This window comes from Hemiscyllium ocellatum, chromosome 22 (genome assembly GCF_020745735.1).
Source record: "Hemiscyllium ocellatum isolate sHemOce1 chromosome 22, sHemOce1.pat.X.cur, whole genome shotgun sequence".
Taxonomy (NCBI): Eukaryota; Metazoa; Chordata; class Chondrichthyes; order Orectolobiformes; family Hemiscylliidae; genus Hemiscyllium; species Hemiscyllium ocellatum.
In genome coordinates this window covers 45,800,994-45,821,279 of record NC_083422.1, presented here as the reverse complement: position 1 = coordinate 45,821,279, position 20,286 = coordinate 45,800,994, and the positions used below count along the sequence as shown (strand labels likewise).

Genomic DNA, 20,286 nt, shown 5'->3' with positions numbered 1-20,286 from the left:
AACACTGCATGAACTTCTTACCATTGTATTATAAGAAGGATCTAGATGTAGTAGAGAAGGTGCAATGAAGATGTGAGAGGATATACCTGAAATGCATGGTGCTACCATTAGATGAGGGCTTGATTGGTTCACTCCTTCCCTTTTCCCCCATTAGATTGCAGGAGATTTGTCTTCCTTGAACAGGACATACTTGATAATTCAGTGAAATCACTGAATTCAATTAACTGCTTATGTGTTGTGTTCACAAAAGAAGCAATAGGACAGATTTCCTTGAGTTTACCAAAGATGGAGGTTAGTATTATCTCTCTCCCTCTCATACACACAAACACATATTTTGCAAATGAGGGAAAAGAAACAGAAATTGTTGGAAAGGCTCTGCAGGTCTGGCAGCATCTTTGGAGAGAAATCAGAGTTAATGTTTCAGGTTGAGTGACACTTGCTCAAAATTGCATCTTGTGTGCCTTTGTCATCCCATTTCCCTATCCTCATATCAGTCGAAGCAAAACGCTCAGAGACACGGTATAGTTTTACCTCCATCTTTATTTTGGCTCTGGAGGGACACAGATTCATCGTCCATGTGCTCAAGGCCTTCTCTCGAGCAGCACATTCTTAATGAATTATATAGTCACTTGCAGGGTGGAGCATCCAGATAAGGCAACAAATATATTTATTGGGTGACCGTTACAATCAGCGAGGGTTAATAGTAAAGATTAAGCCATCTGCTGTGACACAATGAATGTTCTTAACCCTTGTTAACTGGCTTCACATAATGAATACCTTTCACCTTGTTAACTGACTTCACATACTGAATACATCTAAAGCTTGTTAAATTACTTTATATAATGCTTTTCCACCTTGTTAACCCACTACTCTTGCCTCTAGGACGTCATTGCTTACTGCAAGTGCTAGCTGAACCTTTTGTTTCACAAGAACTCAAAAGTTAACTCTTTCCCTACCTGCTCATACCGTATACACTTTCTCATTCCCTCCTTTTATCATTTCATGATAGCCACCCAGATTGCACTACCAGCTTTCATAAGACTCTGACAGCCAGTATTTATAACAACAAAAATTACTAGTCTGTTACAGTATATAGAGTTTGAAGAATCCTCCCATGTGGAAAACATTCATGCTCAGTGGTTAGCACTGCTGCCTCACAGTGCCAGGGTGCCAGGCGACTGTCTGTGTGGAGTTTGCACATTCTCCTCTTGTTGGTGAGGGTTTCCTCGAGGTGCTCCGGTTTCCTCCCACAGTCCAAAGCTGTGCAAGTCACATGAATTGGCCATGTTAAATTGCCCATAGTGTTAGGTGCATTAGTCAGAGGGAAATTATTTTCCTTTAACAAATTGATACTTGGCTAATGTGAAAGCTGTCAGGAAAAGTATTTCAAAGGTCTGGAACAGCGAGAAAACAACAAAATGTTTCCAGTACTTTAGCAATTGAAGAGGCAGTTTCAGTTCTGATTTAAATCTCAAATATTTGTGGGAAACAAATGCAGAATATTTTAAACGATGTTCTCTAAATGAAACTTCCCAAATAAAACAGTCGGAATTACAGTGGCAACTTTGGTAGAGATCAAAGTTCTTTGAATTTGCAATATGGAGAGGGCCAATGAAGATTTAACTACTGAAACAAATACTGAGCTATAGCAGCAATCATACCAGCACCCACAAACGGAACTGCATTAGAACATTATTTCAATGAGCCACCACACACTGCAGCACAGAGGTACTACGAAGAGCAGAGGAAAATCACCTATTCAGTGTATTCAAAAAGAACAGTTATCCAATGAACACAGTCCGCCAATTTCTCAGCAACAAACCGAAATAAGCAGAGAAAACATGTCCCGAAGCCCCAGCCACTCTCTCCTACATCAAAGACTCCCAGAAGTGACTCCCAGACTACTCAGATTTCTTGGCATCATGATAGCCCACAAACCCACTGACACACTAAAACAGCGGCTAATTATCTTGAAAGACACTATACAGACAACAAACAAAGCTAATGTCACTTACAAAATACCTTGCAAGAACTGTAACAAACACTACATTGGACAAATAGGCAGAAAAACACATTGAATTGAGATTCTAATTCAAACAAGGCAAAACAGTTAATTAAAGGATTTTCTGAACCAGTATTTTAACAACCAAAATTTTTAAACATCAAAATCTCTCGGCATGGCACAACTTACATTGAAACTTTCCTTGTTCAACCCATGTATCAATATAACCTTAATTTTAGCGTTTCTCATTTTATTTGCATCCTCTCACTGAAATTACACTCATAAAAAGAGAAAGCCCTCACAGTGGACCACATGGCGTCGCAGTCCAAGCCATTCTTCCCCCCAGTACAAAGACCCGCGGAGCCTCAAATTTCACCACTAGGGGACTTTAACCCTTTTCTCACTTTACTCCTCAATCAAACACAGAGGACTCAAATCTCAATTAAACACAGAGAACTCGAATATCACTTGAACACAGAGAACTCGAATTCCATTTAAACACGAAGAACTCAAATCCCACTTAAACAAAAAGTCAATGTCAATTAAACACAGAGGACTTGAACCCCGATTTGTCGATGCGTTGGGGACTCTAATCCCTGTTTCTCAGCGCGCAAAGGACTTGAACCTCCATTTAACCCGGGGACCCGAACCCCAATACTGCACAAAGGACTCGAACCTCAATTGGACCCATGGGATTTGAATCCCAGTATAGCACAGAGAACTTGAATCTCAATTTAACCCAGGGGACTCGAACCCCAATACCCCAAGACTTGAACCTCAAATTAACCTGGAACTTGAACCAATGCAGCATGGAGGACTCGAGCCTCAATGTAATCCCCCCATAATATTGCACAGCAGACTCGAACTTCTGTTCGTTAGCGCGCTTACAAAACCTGGTCTCCCGACTTAACTAATTATTGTTTGAGGAGTCCGTAGAATAGAGAGCGAACGAGTGAGGGGACCATTTCCGACACACAGGAATATTGAGAGGGACAAATTTTAAAATCTTACCTTGTGTGCCGTCTTGCGATACCAATGTTCCGGACAATCGTTGACACTGTCCGATCGTAACTATTCGTTTGGCTGACTACGTGATATTGTCGTCCCGGTTCCCTATCCCCATATCAGTCGGAAGCAAATTTCTCAGAGTCACAGTGTTGTTTTACCTCCTTCATCTTTATTCCGGCCCTGGAGGGAGAGAGATCGATCGCCTATGTGTATATGGACAGGAGTTCTCAGTCTTCTCTCAACTAGCGGATTCTTAATGCATTATATAGTTACTTGCAGGGAGGAGCATCCAGATAAGGCAACATACATATCGATTGGGTGACCGTTACAATCAGCGAGTGTCAATAGTAAAGATTAAGCCACCTGCTGTTACACAATGAATGTTCTTAACCTTGTTAACTGGCTTCATGTAATGAATACTTTTCACCTTGTTAACTAACTTTACATACTGAATACTTCTTCATCCTGATAAATGACTTTGCATAATGAATGCTTTTCCACCTTGTTAACCCACGACCCTTGCCTCCAGGATGTCATTGTTTACTGCAAGTTCTTATCTGATCTGAGTCATTCTAGCTGAACCTTTTGTTTCACAAAACCTCAAACCTTAACACTTCCCCTATCTGTTCTTACCCTACACACTTTCTCACTTTGATGCCTATCACAATCATCTCCTCTCTGTATCTGCCTATCGTCATTCCTACCTACCTTGCCCCCAGCAACATCCCCCCCATTTAATTCTCAGTCCCCTCCCCACTCCTGATGAAGGGTCCTTCCCGAAATGTCAACTCACCTGCTGCTCAGATGCTGCTCTATTTGCTGTGCTTTTTCCAGCACTACATTTTATCGACTCTGATTCTCCTGCATCTGCAGTCTTTGCTAGCTCCCACCTGCCTGAAAGGAAAAGAAAATGTTTCTTGTTCGCATGTCGAATGAGCTGGAGGATGATGTGGACTGGGAACTGGTGCAGCCCTGAGTCAGTGTGATGAGATCCTGTTGGAGAGAGAGAGATGCATATGTTGAGGCATGGCACTGAGTGTGGATCTCAGGATGCAGGGTGAGAGCAGCTGGCTGTGGAATGTTGAACATTGTGGATATACCTATAATCCTGGTGGATTTAAACCACAAAGGATGAAACTTGAGTTGGAATCCACAAGTAATGAGCCTGAGCTGGAGGTAGTCACTGAGGAGTGTGATGTAACTGTGGAAATGAGTTTTAGCAAATACCTGGTCAAACACGAGAATTGACGGTGAAATTAATGAAGGTGGACAGGAAAAAAGATTGAAATAGAACGGAAACTCTGTCGGCGAGAGGAGCAGAACCTCTTCAAGGTGGGTATGCCAAGAAAAGAAGTGGCAGTCAGTTAAATACTAAATAAAAATTGAAAGAACATCTGCAATTCTTTCTGATTTTCACAAGTGAGGAAGTTTGGCCAAAGTAAAGTCCATAAAAAACAAAAATAAGGATATAGTTGTAGTTTGGGGACCTAGCAGATTTAAGGCAGAATTCAATGGCCCCATTGCTTCTAATTTAAAGATATAGTTGACTAAGTTGTTTGATTCTCTGGATATAAATGAATTCTTTATTGCATATTCGTGCTGCACATTGAGAGGAAGTCGAACAATAGCAGACAACATTCAGAACTTGCAGGTTGTGTGGAGAGACAGACCACAGGTACCCCAACTTTGCTTCTCTGCCGCTTGTACAGTTCTTCAGAGAAAGAATATGCTTAAAATCCACAGTTGGTCGCTTGTCATGTGCTTGCTCTCTCTAGTCGTCACGAGTTGAAACATGATCAGTTATTCCCATTGTTCCTTATTGGTTAGCTCATATCTAGGGAGTTATCTTAAACAGAATCCCATTGTCCAAACCATTAATCCTTACGTACGTGATTGTCATAGGTGCTTGTAATTGAGTTAGGAGATGTGGGATCCTTTCTACTCTTTAGGAATCATTTGGTGTCTTTGCAAATTTACTGCCTTCATTCCACTGTTGTGTGCAATTAGGTGACCATAATTTCTTTTAGAAATCACTTTTAGTCTGTGTTTTTAAAAGGTTTTTTTCAAATTCATGTTTCAAACTGGCGGAGTAATAGTCATTGTTTGGCATGAGCACCTCTTTGTGACAATTAACAGGAAAGGATTTACAGAGTGGAATTAATTTCTCTTGAGAAAATAAGGCTGTGTGGCAATTATATAGCTCCTCAAGATTATGTTTTAGTGGATTTGATACAGGAAAACCATTATCTGTTGCTAAGAAGAATGTAACTAGAGGTTGTTGATGTATGATAGTCACCAGGAAATCAGGGTGGAATTCAGAAGATATTTCAACCCATAGAGTGCTGAGGATGTGAAACACACTACAACAGGGAGTGTGTGAAGTGAACAGTGTATGTGCATTTAAGGTCAAGGTAGACAAGCATTTCAAAGGAATAGATGGTTATGATGCTATATTTAGTTGGGAAAATATGGGAGAAGGCCAGAGCAACACTCAAGTATGACCTAATTAGGCTGGATAGTTTGTTTCCATAATATAACTAATAGATTCTGGTCACTGGTGTCCATCAGGATATCAGTGACTGGGGTGGTTAACGCATTTCTTTTTGGAGATGGTCATAGCTTGGCACTTACATGGTACCAATCTTATCAGTTACTTCTCTGAAGAGCTTGGAAGTTGTGCACAACTTGTGGATAAACATGAACCGCTTTGGTATTGGAGGAAATGTGATCAGAGCATCTAAACAAAACCTATTACCCGACCAAAAACACTTCCCTGTTGATTTGGTTTAAAGAATGTTATCGGTTTTGCTTAATCCACGACTGCAAGTAATTTTTATTTAGTGAGTATCTGGTGAAGACGAGTGGTCCTGTTGGTCTTTGATGGCAGTGATTGGCCTGAACCAGAAAGGGGCCACTGTATTGAGTTAATTAAATTATGTTTTTATTAGCTGATGTTTTAGGAGCACAGCGTTTTGTTCGAAGTGTAGCTCAGCAAATGCTGGAGCAGATCTTTGGCTTCAGAACCTGAATGTTTGTAGAAAATGCATAATCATTCAATTAATTCATGACACTTTGTTTCTACATTCTTATTGTCGTTAGAGTGGCAATAGTTTAATCTGTTGCAGTTGATATTTCTGGTGATATTGTTGTTTTACATATGGAGGATTGGAGAAAATGTGCTTCCTTGTTTCTATAGTATTGAATGTGTTTTTCTGTTGTGTCACCATGTTCTTCGATCAAGTCCAAGTTAGATGCTCAGCTCGTATATTTCTGCACAGATCATGTCCCTCCCATAGTCATTTTCTTGTCAATGGATGCAAGAATAAATTGGACATTATCTGGTAAGAGAGAGAGGAAAGATTAACTATGAATCACTACCATCAAGAAGGAAATATTTTGCTATATTGCAAATACATGTAATGTTCCTATAAAGATTTTAACTGTTTGCATGCTTTGGACTAAGGTTTTGAAAACTCCACACAATTTGTTTGATGTGGAGCACATGCACTTTTTGAGTTTAGAGAAATACTTAATTAACTAATTCCAGAAAGCCTAGATGCTGTTAGGCATTCAGAGCTGTGCTGACAGGAAACACAGCATGCTAGTAAGCTTTCTGCTCCTAGTCCAAATCACCTGACATTATGACATTGGTTTATGTTTGTGGATGAGTTTGGTGAAAGTGTGAGTATAAAAAGGGACAATGATAAGATTGGATGGAGAAGAAAAAAAATCTAAGGATAACTTAGATATCACGTCACACACAATGCATTCCATACCTAATAGGAATTCTGTAATTTCAGGGATCTTAATCCTGTCATTGGTTAAAGGAAGTGTTGTATTGATCTTCACATTTAGATTCAAGTTGGGAGATGGTGACATAGTAATAATGTATGGTGACAATGCAAGTGCAAAAGGAGCTCTTGCTGCATATTTCTTGGCGCTGTTTGTAATGCCAATACTTGTGCTTGAAAAGCTTTTGTTAGTAAAATCCTGCAGATCTGTAGAATAACTAAAGTGGACTTTTCAATGAATAACCCAGCAGATCAATGAAAATGATCAGGTTAAAATGCAGCCATTTTAAATCAGAATATGCCAAGTGGATGATCAATCTCATCCTTCTGATGTTTCCAGCTTCACAAATGTAATTTAGCCAATTTGATTTACCTCACATGATTTCAAATAGAGCTGAGTGCAATCAATAGTGAAGGCTTGAGCTGTGAGAACATTCTGGCAGCAGTACTGAAGACTTGTGCTCCACAATTCGCCTTACGCCTAGTCAAGCTGCATGATTACAATATTGACATCTACCCAACAATATAACAAATTGCCTAGGTGTGTCCTGTGCACAAAATGTGTAGCACATCCATCATAGACAGTTTCTGCCCCATCAATCTACCCTTGATTTTCAGCAAAACATGGAAGAGGTCGAGAGTGATGTCAGGTAGCAGTTATTTATCGTGCCAACCTATGTTCAGTCAGAGTCTTGTTGGGTCTACTTAGATCATTAATACCTTGGCTCAAATATGTGAAAGCTTATGGCATAAAGGCAGCATTTGATAGATATGGCACAATTGTAGCTGGTGACTTAGTGTTGACTGGGAGATGAGGCTTGTGGTGGCTCAGTGCTTGTGGGTTGGGAGTGTAGAGGTGAAGCCTGGTGTTGGTTAGTGGGGGGATGTGGCGGTGGCTCAGTGCTGACTAGATTAGGGTTGGGGGTGGGTTGGCCAGCTGTTTGGCCTGTTGCTAGGTGGCTGGTTTCATCTAGCAAAGTTTCAGTGTTGTCAGGCTCCCAAAGGATGTTCTTTGCTGAAGAAATATTGATTAAAAAAGAAACCACATTAAAGAAAGTGAATATCACAAATTCAGTGTAGTTCACAATTAAACAGGGCCTATTGAGGTTGTGGGATCATCGTCAAGTAACGACCGGAATCAGTGAGTGGCGAAAATAGCTTCTTTTATTCAGTAGCACAGCACAAGTTCGAGGAGGCAGTACAATTCCAAAATAAACTACTTCCAAGAGTCCCTTTATACACAGTTCTTACATATATTAAAATTCCATTATTATGCTGTTACTGTTTTATCTATAGTACACAAAGGTTTGAAGGGCTTCTATCATGGGAGACAGGAGATGGGTTAAAACATGTGCTAAGTGCTGGCAGCTACTTCTCATGTGATTAAGAGTGTCTGTCTGGTCAGCTTGCATAATTAAGAGGTGTGAGTAAAAATACTAGGTCCATATGCTCTAAATAAGTTGGACATTGTACCTGTACTTAATAAAAGAATACAGGATATTAAGCTGATTACCACAGTTGGGTTGTGAAATTTGTTTACTGTTTGCTGGTGTGAGTTTCATTCATTCCAGCAATTTAATGAAAGCGCTGTTTTGATAGTTCCTTAGAGGGATAATGGCCCAGTATTTAACAGGTACATACTAATTGGGGAAACTGTTTGGCATTCTGTAATCTATTCAGGTCCAGGAGATGATTGGTAAGGGTTGATTAATATTATAATGTTTCCTGGAGACATGATGACGGGGAAGGTATTGTTCTGTATGCTACACTTATTCGGAGGTAAAACTGCTTGTCGCAAGGGGTGATAAAGTGTGAAAATGTAGTAATGGGTTTAAAAGAGTTGTTTTGATTAGAAAGGGTTGTTTTAAATTTGGTCTATCATATGATAGTAAAATAGACTACAAAACTGTGGTTTTATGAATGAATGCAAATGTATTATAGTAATTAATAGGTTAATACAAGGTTTTGAATGAATGAACGAACAGGAACCCAGTATTAATGAATATAGTGAGCTGGTGAGTGAGTTAGTAAAGATAACCTAAAATACAATGTCTCAAGGTAAATGCTTATAACAATTTTAATGTTTATTGCACAGCTTCCAGTGAAGTATCATAGAACATAGCTAGAGAAAGTGAGCATGAAAAGCGTCTAGACACAAAGATTTAAGGAGAAGAAAAAATCTTAAGGATAATGCAGATATTGCATCACGCACAATGTGTTCCATATTTAATGGAAATTACATGATTTTAAGGATCTATTTTCAAACAAAAATTAATCCTATCACTAGTTAAGTAAAGTGTTCTGATGATCTTTTAGATTGAGTTAGCAGATGGTGGCATAATAGTAATGTATGAGTAGTAATGACTAGTAATCCAGAGGCCCAGACTAATGCCGTGGAAACACAGTAGCTAGTGGAATTTAAATTCAATATTGAAAGAAAGGCTGTATTTGAAAATGGTGTCTGTAATGGTGACAATGAAATTATCGTCATTTGTAATAAATCTCAAATCGGTTCACTAATGTCCTTTAGGGAAAGAAATTTGACATCCTTACCTGGCCTGACCTACACATAGCTTGGCCCACAGAAATGTGATGACCTGTGTAGCAAGCTAAAAACATTGCCTTTTCCAACACTGCTCACATCCCACCAAAGAATAAAAGCAAACTATGTGATAACTACCTAATTTCACAGGATATAAGAGAAATAGTTTCCAAGGAGCAAAAAAAAAGAATAATTCATTCTCTTCATTATCTTGTATGTTTTAGTCAAGCCATCTTTCAGTCTAATCAGCTCCAGAGAATATCAACTCAGTTAATTATCCTGTCATTTCACGGACCTTTTATCCCAACTATTGCACAAAGATCCTTCTTAAATATGAAGACCAAGATTTCACAGACTATGTCAGGCATGACCTCATCAAGCCCTGTACAATTGTTAGATGACTTCTTTATTCATGTACTCCAATCTTTTTGCAATACTAATTTGCCTTTGATTGCTTGCTGTACTTGCTTATAAACTTGGAGTGTTCCTTGCCTGAGCGAGCCTCTTTGAACATTCACAGTTGTAGTTTCATCCTCTTTAATGAAACTTTGCTTTTCTATTCTTACGATCAAAGTGAATAACTTCTAATATTTCCATATTAGACTTCATCTGCTATGTTATTACCTACCTACTTATCTCTTTATTACCTCTTTTGTTTTTTTATAATAACTTAAATTTTCCAACGTTTTGTATTTTCATTACACTTTAGGTTCATTTCCCTTTACCTGTTTTCCTAAATCATTAATATAAATTGCAAAAAGCAGATGTTATAGCACTGATCCTTGTGATACTCTACTGGTCACAACTGCCAGTTTGCCACATTTGCTTCTCTTTGTTTCCTGTCTGTTAACAAATCCTCTATTGATGCTGTAAAGACTGTGACAATTTATTTCCTGTTGTTTTGATTGTGGACTAAAATAGGGGAAAAAACCTTATTTTTAAAAGAATTGCTGCATTTTGAAAAACAATTCACTGAAACTCATTGTGTGTGTATGTGTGATGTTTACACTGCTGCTTTGTTCAAGCAGTGTGGCGAGGGGAGGGGGGAATAGTGTTTGCTAATGATGCAACACCAAGGTGTATAAGAATGAGATTTGGCCAGCACTGAGTAGCTGATTGGCTTGTGCAGTTGACCAATTGTGGATGGCGACATTTGCCATCATGCTGACAAACTTTCTGATTGGTTCCTGGGTAGTTGAACAGCTTCTGGGTGTGACTGATACAAAGAGAAGCAATTATACTGTTGGAAGGGCAGACTGACTCCCTGTCACTCCCTGTCACCCCCTGTCTCGGCTGAATAAAGCCAGTTGTTTTACTTCCACGGGTCGATGTAAACTGTTGTTTTTAACTAATAACTAATGAAACCAATGACCAATGAGATAGGATTAATTACTGACATCATAGTGAAAGTGCTGCTGGGTAGTAACAAGCATAATATGATTGAATTTTACATACCATTGAATTTAAACTCCAGCAATTATGAGATAATGAAAGTAGAGCTAGCAAAAGTAAGTTGCCAATTTAGTTTCAGGGATAGGTCAACAAAGATGCAGCGGCAAACAATTAAAGGGCTATTCCAGAAAGCACATTATAGCTACATTCCAACAAATAAGAAAAACTCTAATGGACAGAACCATCATCTATGGTTAACTAAAAATGTCAAAGATAGTCTCAGATTCAAAGAAAAGACACAATTGTGCAAAAATAGGTGACAGGTCAATAGACTGGACAATTTATAAAAAGCAACACAGAATTACTGAAAGATTCATTGCGAGGGAAAAATTAGGGTATGAGAGAAAGTTAGCCAAGAATCTGAAAAAAAAGTATGAAAAGTCTCTTCAGATATTTAAAAAAGAAAATAGTTAACAAAGAAGATGTTTGACCTCTAGAAAATGTATCTGGGGAATTAGTAATAAAGGATAAAGAGATGGCAGTTCAGTTGAACAGACTTTGTGTTGGTCTTCACAAGAGAGGATATAAGTAGCAGTATATAAATAGCTATACATAAGGAATTGAAATGGAGGGAGGAATTCAAGAAAATTACAATTACCAAGGAACTAATACTGAGTAAATTGTCAGAACTGTACAAGTTTCCAAGTGCTAATGGATTTCATTCGAGGGTCTAAAAAGAAGTAGCCAGTGAAACAGTTGATGCATTGATTTTATTTTTCCACAATTTATTTCATTCAGGGAAGGTTCCTTTAGATTGTGGGAAGCAGAAAGCAGGAAACTACAGGCCAGTGGCTTAACTTCTATCATAGGCAAAATCTTACAAGCTGTTATTAAAGACATTATAACAAGGCACTTTGATAAGTTCAAAGTAATCAAGCAGAGCCAACATGGTTTTGTCAAAGGAAAATCATGTTAAACTAATTTATTAGAGACCTTTGAAGAAGTAAATTGTGTTGTAGGTAAAGGGAAGCTAATGAATATATTTAAATTCTAGAAAACAATTGATAAAATGCCATATTGAAGGTTAATGTGGAAAATAGAAGTTCATGTTGTAGCAAGTAACATATTGGCATGGGTAAAAGATTGACCTGATGACAGGAATCAAAGGGCACAAATAAATGGGTCATTTTCAGGTTGGCAAGGTGTCAGGAGTGGTGTGCCTCAGGGGTCAGTGCTGAGTTATCAAAGTATTAAAATTTTTATAAATAATTTCAATAAAACATAGAACATTACAGTGCAGTACAGGCTCTTCGGCTCTCAATGTTGTGCCGACCTGTGGAACCAATCTGAAGCCTATCTATCCTACACTATACCATTTTCATTCATATGCTCATCCAATGACCATTTAAATGCCCTTAAATTTGGCAAGTCTACTACTGTTACAGGTAGTGCATCCCACGCTCCTACTACTCTCTGAGTAAATAAACATCTCTGACATCTGTCCTATATCTATCACCCCTCAATTTAAAGTATATTCCTCGTGCTAGCCATCACCATCCGAGGAAAAAGGCCCTCACTGTCCACCTTATCTAACCCTCTGATTGTCTTATATGTTTCAATTAAGTCACTTCTCAACCTTCTTCTCTCTAATGAAAACAGCCTCAAGTCCCTCAGCCTTTCCTCATAAGAACTTCCCTTCATACCAAGCAACATCCTAGTAAATCTACTCTGCACCATTTCCAAAGCTTCAACATCCTTCCTATAATGTGGTGACCAGAACTGTACATGATACGCTAATGCGGCTGCACCAGTGTTTTGTACAGCTGCAGCATGACCTCATGGATCCAAAACTCAATCCCTCTATGTATGAAACCTAACACACCATATGCCTTCATAACAACCCTATCAACCTGGGCAACTTTCAGGGATCTATGTGCATGGACACCGAGATCTCTCTGCTCATCTACACTACCAAGAATCTTACCATTAGCCCAGTACTCTTTATTCCTGTTGCTCCTTCTGAAGTGAATCACCTCACACTTTTCCATATTAAATCCCATTTGCTACCTCTCAGCCCACCTCTGAAGCTTATCCATGTCCCTCTGTAACCTGAAATGTCCTTCAGCACTATCCACAGCTCCACCGACCCTTAGTGTCATCCACAAATTTACTAACCCATCCTTCTACACCCTCACCTAGTTCATTTATAAAAATGACAAACAGCTGTGGCCCCAAAAGAGCTCCTTGCTGTACACCACTAGTAACTGAACTCCAGGATGAACATTTCCCATCAACCACCACCCTCTGTCTAATTTCAGCTAGGCAATTTCTGATCCAAACCGCTAAATCACCCTCATTCCCATGCCTTCATATTTTGTACAATAGCCTACCATGGATAACCTTAATAAACGTCTTTCTGAAATCCATGTAGACCACATCAACTGCTTTATCCTCATCCACCTGTTTGGTCACCATCTCAAAGAACTCAAAAAGGTTTGTGAGGCATGACCTAGGAGAATCGACGTTTCGGGCATAAGCCCTTCTTCAGGAATGAGGAGGGTGTGCCAATCAGGCTAAGATAAAAGGTAGGGAGGAGGGACTTGGGGGAGGGGCATTGGGAATGCAATAGGTGGAAGGAGGTTAAGGTGAGGGTGATAGGCCGGAGAGGGTTTGGGGGCGGAGAGGTTGGGAAGAAGATTGCAGGTCAAGAAGGTGGTTGGGACTTAGCACCCTCACCTTAACCTCCTTCCATCTATCGCATTCCCAATGCCCCTCCCCCAAGTCCCTCCTCCCTACCTTTTATCTTAGCCTGATTGGCACACCCTCCTCATTCCTGAAGAAGGGCTTATGCCCGAAACGTCGATTCTCCTGCTCCTTTGATGCTGCCTGACTTTCTGCGCTTTTCCAGCAACACATTTTTCAGCTGTACTCTTCAGAATACCCTGTTGACTATCCCTAATCAACTTATTCCTATCTGGAGGCTTATAAATCCTGTCTCTTATAACTTTTTCCAACACTTTACCCACAACTGAAGTGAGACTCACTGGTCTATAATTACCAGGGTTGTCTCTACTCCCTTTCTTGAAAAGGAATGAAGGGATTGAAGGTAGCTAAATCTGCTGACAATGCATGGGAAAATGAGTTGTGAAGAGGATATAAGGAGCTTACAAAAGTATATATATAATAGAATGTTATAGTTGGTTGCAAGGGGAATTGAATGCAAGAGGAGAGGAGAGTGGTTATATTTGAGTTGTACAGGGCCCCGGTGTGACCACATCTGGGGTAATATGTACAGTAGTGGTCACTGTTCTTATTAGAAGAATGCTAATACATTGGAAGCAGATAAGAGGAACTTTACTAGGCTAGTACCTGGAATGCGTAGATTGCCATTTGGTGAAAGGCTGCACAAGTTAGGTCTGTATCTAGTTTAGAAAAGTTTGAGGGACTTAAACTTATCCTGAGGGGACTTAACCGAGTGGATGTTGAAAGCATGTTTGCAATTGATTGAGAATTTGGAACTAGGAGTCTTGGTTAAAAATATGGGGCACTCATTTAAATCAGAGATGAAGAAGCATTTTTTCTCTGAGGGCTGAGCGTTTGGAATTCCCTTCCTCAAAAGGCAGTGGATACAGAATTTTAAAACATTTTTAAGACAAAAGTAGAAAGGCCCTTGATTACCAAAGGGATGAAAGTTTGTCAAGGATATCCAGGAATTTGGAATTGATATTAAAGTTAGAGCAGCTATGATCTTATTGAATGGCAGAGCATATTTGAATGACTAAGTGGCTTAATCTTATTCCATGTTTGTTTGTGATATCACAGGCAGATTTTAATGTAGCTGAAACTTGATTTAAGAATGAGGATTATGCAAAAGAGGCATGTCTTCACTAATTGAAGTTCAGGAAGCATTGGCATAGACAGCTCATACTGAAGGTAAAAATAATGACTGCAGATGCTGGAAATCTGATTCTGGATTAGAGTGGTGCTGGAAAAGCACAGCAGTTCAGGCAGCATCTGAGGAGCAGTAAAATTGATGTTTTGGGCAAAAGCCCTTCATCAGGAGTATAGGCAGAGAGCCTGAAGGGTGGAGAGATAAATAGGAGGAGGGTGGGGATGGGGAGAATGTAGCATAGAGTACAATAGGTGAGTGGGGGAGGGGATGAAGGTGATAGGTCAGGGAGGAGGGTGAAGTGGATAGGTGGAAAAGAAGATAGGCAGGTAGGACAAGTCATGGGGACAGTGCTGAGCTGGAAGTTTGGAACTGGGGTGAGGTGGGGGAAAGGGAAATGAGGAAACTATTGAAGTCCACATTGATGCCCTGGGGTTGAAGTGTTCCGAGGCGGAAGATGAGGCGTTCTTCCTCCAGGCGTCGGGTGGTGAGAGAGCGGTGGTGAAGGAGGCCCAGGACCTCCATGTCCTCAGCAGAGTGGGAGGGGGAGTTGAAATGTTGGGCCACAGGGCAGTGTGGTTGATTGGTGCGGGTGTCCCAGAGATGTTCCCTACAGTGCTCTGCTAAGAGGTGTCCAGTCTCCCCAATGTACAGGAGACCGCATCGGGGGCAACGGATACAATAAATGATATTAGTGGATGTGTAGGTAAAACTTTGATGGATGTGGAAGGCTCCTTTAGGGTGAAGTTGAGGCTGAAGGGGGATCAGAGTGTTTTTATATTTGAAATGGAATTCTGATGATGAGTGGAGACTTCTTCACAGACCTCCAGATGAAGAATGGATGTTTGTTTATCAAATACCACCCAGATATTGTAAGGAGATATTGTGAGTAGTATGTGAAATTACCATGGCAGGACACACAGGAATACAGAAAATGCAGGCATCAATAAACAGATATTTTCCATGGTCAAGCCTTCATAAAAATGTTCCATTCTATAAAACATGTCATACATGTTAGTTAGAAGGTAAATAGCAACTTAGTACAGGTGTTAAACTAGCTCCTTTGATACCCATACCAGTTTTTGAAGAACCAATCATGAGTGTTAGTAGATTGGACAGGACCATTACCTAAAATGAAAGCTGCGTAAGACATGTCCTTATCATTATGGATATGGCAGCCTTATTTCCAGAAGTAATTCCTTTGAACAACCATTATAGCCAGGATAGTAACGAAGACGTTCTTATTATCTATTTTCATTTTCCTGAATAATTTACTCTCATACCCTGTATTCTGTTTTATTAACATTTTTTAAAATCAACTTGGTGATGTATTGCTAATATCTCGATGAGAGACCCCATTGTGATGAAGTCCCTGTGATCACAGAAACCAGTCTTTAGCAATTCAATTGGCTCCATTTTATATGAAATAATGACTGCACTGGATATTCTAAAGGCTTTGGGCCCTGACAATTCAACAATCATTTGAAGAGTTGTATTCCAGAACTGGCTGCATCACTAGCCAAGTTATTCCTTTTTAGTGACAACACCATAATCTATACAGCAATATGGAAATTATCCAGGTACGTTTTGTCCAGAAAAAACAGGAACAAATGCAACCTAGCCAATTACCACCCTGTAAGTCTATTCTTGATAATTGGCAAACCGACAGCTCATTAACAATTGTATCAAGTAGCACACGCTCAGCAATAACCTGTTCGTGATTTTTGAGAAGATTCGTAGCTCAGGTTGAGGTTCAGGTTGTAAGTTGCAAATTGCACCACTTCGAATGGGACAACACATCCATCCTAGGACAGGCTAAACAGTGACATGCATGGGAATTCCTAGATGCCTGGCATTCAAACTGGAACTCCATCAATAAACATATTGATTTGGACCCCAATTACCAACCTCTGAAAAAAACCCAGAAATGATATCACCTACCTTAACTGACCAAGATACATAAATAGAAAGTGGACAGAACACCAGCGCTTCACCAGAGCTCACTGATAATGTTACCTGAAAACAAACCTTCCAGCTCAGCGAGCAAACTTACAACCCGAATAATCTAATCACTGACTTTGTTTGCTTTCTGCTCCTGACCTCATTACAACTTTAATCCAAACTTGGACAAAAAAAGCTGAGAGTGACTGCCCTTAACATCAAGGCAACAGTTATCTGAGTATAGCAATGAGGAACCCTTGCAATACTCGAGCCAATGGAATTCAGGAAAACTGAAAGTCATATCTGGTATAAAGGTTGTGTTTGCTGGTTATCAATCATTTCAGTCCTGGGCCATCACTGTGTGGGCACCTCAGGATTTTCTTAATGTATTTCAGGAGCTCTTCAGGGTAGTATCTTAGACTCAACTGCCTTCTGGTGATTGCACATTGTTCTGCACCAGTTACCACCATTTACTTGAATACTGAAGCAGCCATGTCCATGTGAAGCAAGACTTGGGCAATGACCAGCTTTGGACTGTTAATTGGTACAAGGTGCTCTTCAGCAACCATCTCAAATGAGAGATTTTACCTTTTAACCTGTGTCCTTTGATATTTCAGTGTGTCCCATAAATTGAAACTCCTTCCCATACCACTCTGAGCCATGTTTATAATTTTCTAATCTTATTGACTTTGTGCAATTGGCATGTGGTTCAGATAGCAATCCAGAGACGACTACCTTTGACATTCTACATTTCAATATGGATGCTAACTTTTCAAAGATCTCTCAGTCGAACATCATCCCCAGTTCTACCCATGTAGTTAGTTCTTACGCAGACTGCAACAATTGGATCCTTGCCCTTCCACTCCCAAGCACATCTCCAGCCATCTGGTTAATTCCAGATACTCAATTCCAGGAAATTTGTCAGATGTTGCAATAACAAATAAAACTGGAGCAACAGTGTAATATGATCCACCCTCCTGGAATGTGCCCTACCAGAGGTGGTAACAGTAAATACTGTTCTTTTACTATGACAATTCTTATTTTTTATTTAAGATGTATGTTATATGTATGTTATTTTTGTTCTTGACAAAAATGTTTAACTTGAAATCAACTATTGTTTCTAATTGTGGACAGTTCTGAGGAAACATTATTCTACAATAATCAAAGACATTATGCATATTACCATTAGAATGCATCCAGTGCAAAGCGTAGGCACTGTACATTATCTATTATGCTATCTCTAGAGCTCAGAATCCATTACTTAATTAGGTAAAAGCCTTTCAGTTCTAAATCATCTTATTGTAAACAGCAACGGGCAGGATACTGTGAGCAGCAGCCTCAATTTCTCAAGCCTCCCACAAAATGCCTTGCAACAAAACTACAGCTCACTGCCAAAACTCAACTCGGTAACTAAACAGCGTGCTTTAATTCATTGCTGTAGAAGAAGCTAGCATACGGCAGTTCAGCCTGCCAAGGAACTCAGATGACATTCTGAAAGCAACATTTGCCACAGCCAAGTATTCTTATCTGCAGTATTCACCACACTTAAAAGCTAACTAATTTTGCGTCATGTCTATTTTATTATATGATTTATTCTGTTTAATTTCACTCTTAACTGTCGAAACATATCTGCAAAATCTGAAGTAATGAGGATTTTTGCACTAATCATATACAATTACTTCTGTTGTCAATGTTTGAATTTTTGTTCTACAAGACATTAAGGCCCAGGAGCTGAAGAAGGTCCAATTATTCCATTGTGTCTGCTCTACCATTCAATGAGATCATGACTAATAATCTTCAACTCCTCTTGCTTTCCTTTTCCCTTAATACTTAATTTTCTTACTGATTAGCAGTCTGTCTATCTTAGCCTTGAATATACTGAGGAAAGAATTTCACAGCCTTACTACCTTCTGAGAGAAGAAATTCCTCCTCTTATCTGTCCTACCTGGACGATCCATTACTCTGAGATAATGCGGTTTGGTTCTAGATTCTCCCACCGAGGGGTGGCATGGTGGGGGCTCAGTGGTTAGCACTGCTGCCTCACAGCGCCAGGGACCTGGGTTCAATACCCACCTTGGGTAGCTGTCTGTGTGGAGTTTGTACATTCTCCCTGTTTCTACGTGGGTTTCCTCCGGGTTCTCCGGTTTTCCTCCCACAATCCAAAGACCATAAGACCATTAGACATAGGAGTGGAAGTAAGGCCATTCAGCCCAACGAGTCCACTCCGCCATTCAATCATGGCTGATGGGCATTTCAATTCCACTTACCCGCTTTCTCCCCGTAGCCCTTAAATCCTTGAGACAACAAGAATCTATCGATCTCTGCCTTGAAGACATTTAGCGTCCCGGCCTTCACTGCACTCTGCAGCAATGAATTCCACAGGCCCACCACTCTCTGGCTGAAGAAATGTCTCCGCATTTCTGTTCTGAATTTACGCCCTCTAATTTTAAGGCTGTGTCCACGGGTCCTAGTCTCCTCGCCTAACGGAAACAACTTCCTAGCGTCCACCCTTTCCAAGCCATGTATTATCTTGTACGTCTCTATTAAGTATCCCCTTAATCTTCTAAACTCCAATGAATACAATCCCAGGATCCTCAGTCGTTCCTCATATGTTAGACCAACCATTCCAGGGATCATCTGTGTGAATCTCCGCTGGACACGTTCCAGTGCCAGTATGTCCTTCCTGAGGGGTGGGGACCAAAACTGAACACAGTACTCCAAATGGGGCATAACCAGAGCTTTATAAAGTCTCAGTAGCACAACGGTGCTTTTATATTCCAACCCTCTTGAGATAAGTGACAACATTGCATTTGCTTTCTTAATCACTGACTCAAGATGTGGAGGTTAGGTGAATTGACCATGCTAAATTGCCCATAGTGTTAGATGCAGGGGTAAATGTAAGGGAATGGATCTAGATGGGTTGCTGTTCGGAGGGTCGGTGTGGATTTGTTGGGCTGAAGGGCCTGTTTCCATACTGTAGGGAATCTAAAAATCTAAGAAACAACCTCTCTGCGTAACCCTGTCAAACTCTCAAAGAATATTATACTTTTCACTAAGGTTGTTTCTAGCTCCTCTAAATTCCAATGAGGACAAGCCGGTCCTACTCAACCTCACTGTTAAGACAAATCCCTTGCACCCAGGATCAACTTAGTGATCTTCTCTGGACTGCCTCCAATCCCAGCATATCTTTCCTAAAAGAAGGGGATCAAACTGTTTTCAGTATTCAGCTGTAGTCTAACTAGTGCTTTATATTGTTTTTGCAAGCACTCTCTATTTTTATACTCCATTTGCTTTGAAATGAAGAGCAGCATTTCATTTATGTTCCTCTTTAACTACTGAACTTACATGCTAGCTTTTGTGGTTTATCATGAAGACTTCCAAATTGCTCTGTGTTTCAGCTTTCTGCAGTCTTTCTCCATTTGAATAATGTTCAGCTCCTCTACTTTTCCTATCAAGTGCATAATCTCACATTTTCTGGCATATATTCTATCTGCTGTCAGTCCTCTTCTTCATTTTTATGGTGCAGCTTGGTGACTTTATTTAGCGGTTTGGATTTAGCTTCCATATGCAAATGCATGACGTCCAGTATTAATTGTCCTCCACCTATCTATCTCCCCACTGCCTTTGTTGGCAACATACCATTATGACATTATGATGAGCCACAGTTTCCCGTCGTTAAAATGTAAAATCTAAAACCATTTTCCTTGGTTACCACCACCAA

General features: G+C 39.9%; 1 protein-coding gene across 1 annotated transcript in view; it reads left to right on the top strand.

Annotated features, from left to right (window-relative positions):
* The window catches only part of sh3pxd2aa (SH3 and PX domains 2Aa), a 306,310-nt gene that overhangs the window by 144,501 nt on the left and 141,523 nt on the right, over positions 1 to 20,286 (top strand). Inside the window, exons 6-7 of the mRNA XM_060842142.1 lie at positions 4,435 to 4,453; positions 13,960 to 13,984. Coding sequence (XP_060698125.1) covers positions 4,435 to 4,453; positions 13,960 to 13,984 — 44 coding nt within the window. The remainder of the gene's footprint in view (positions 1 to 4,434; positions 4,454 to 13,959; positions 13,985 to 20,286) is intronic.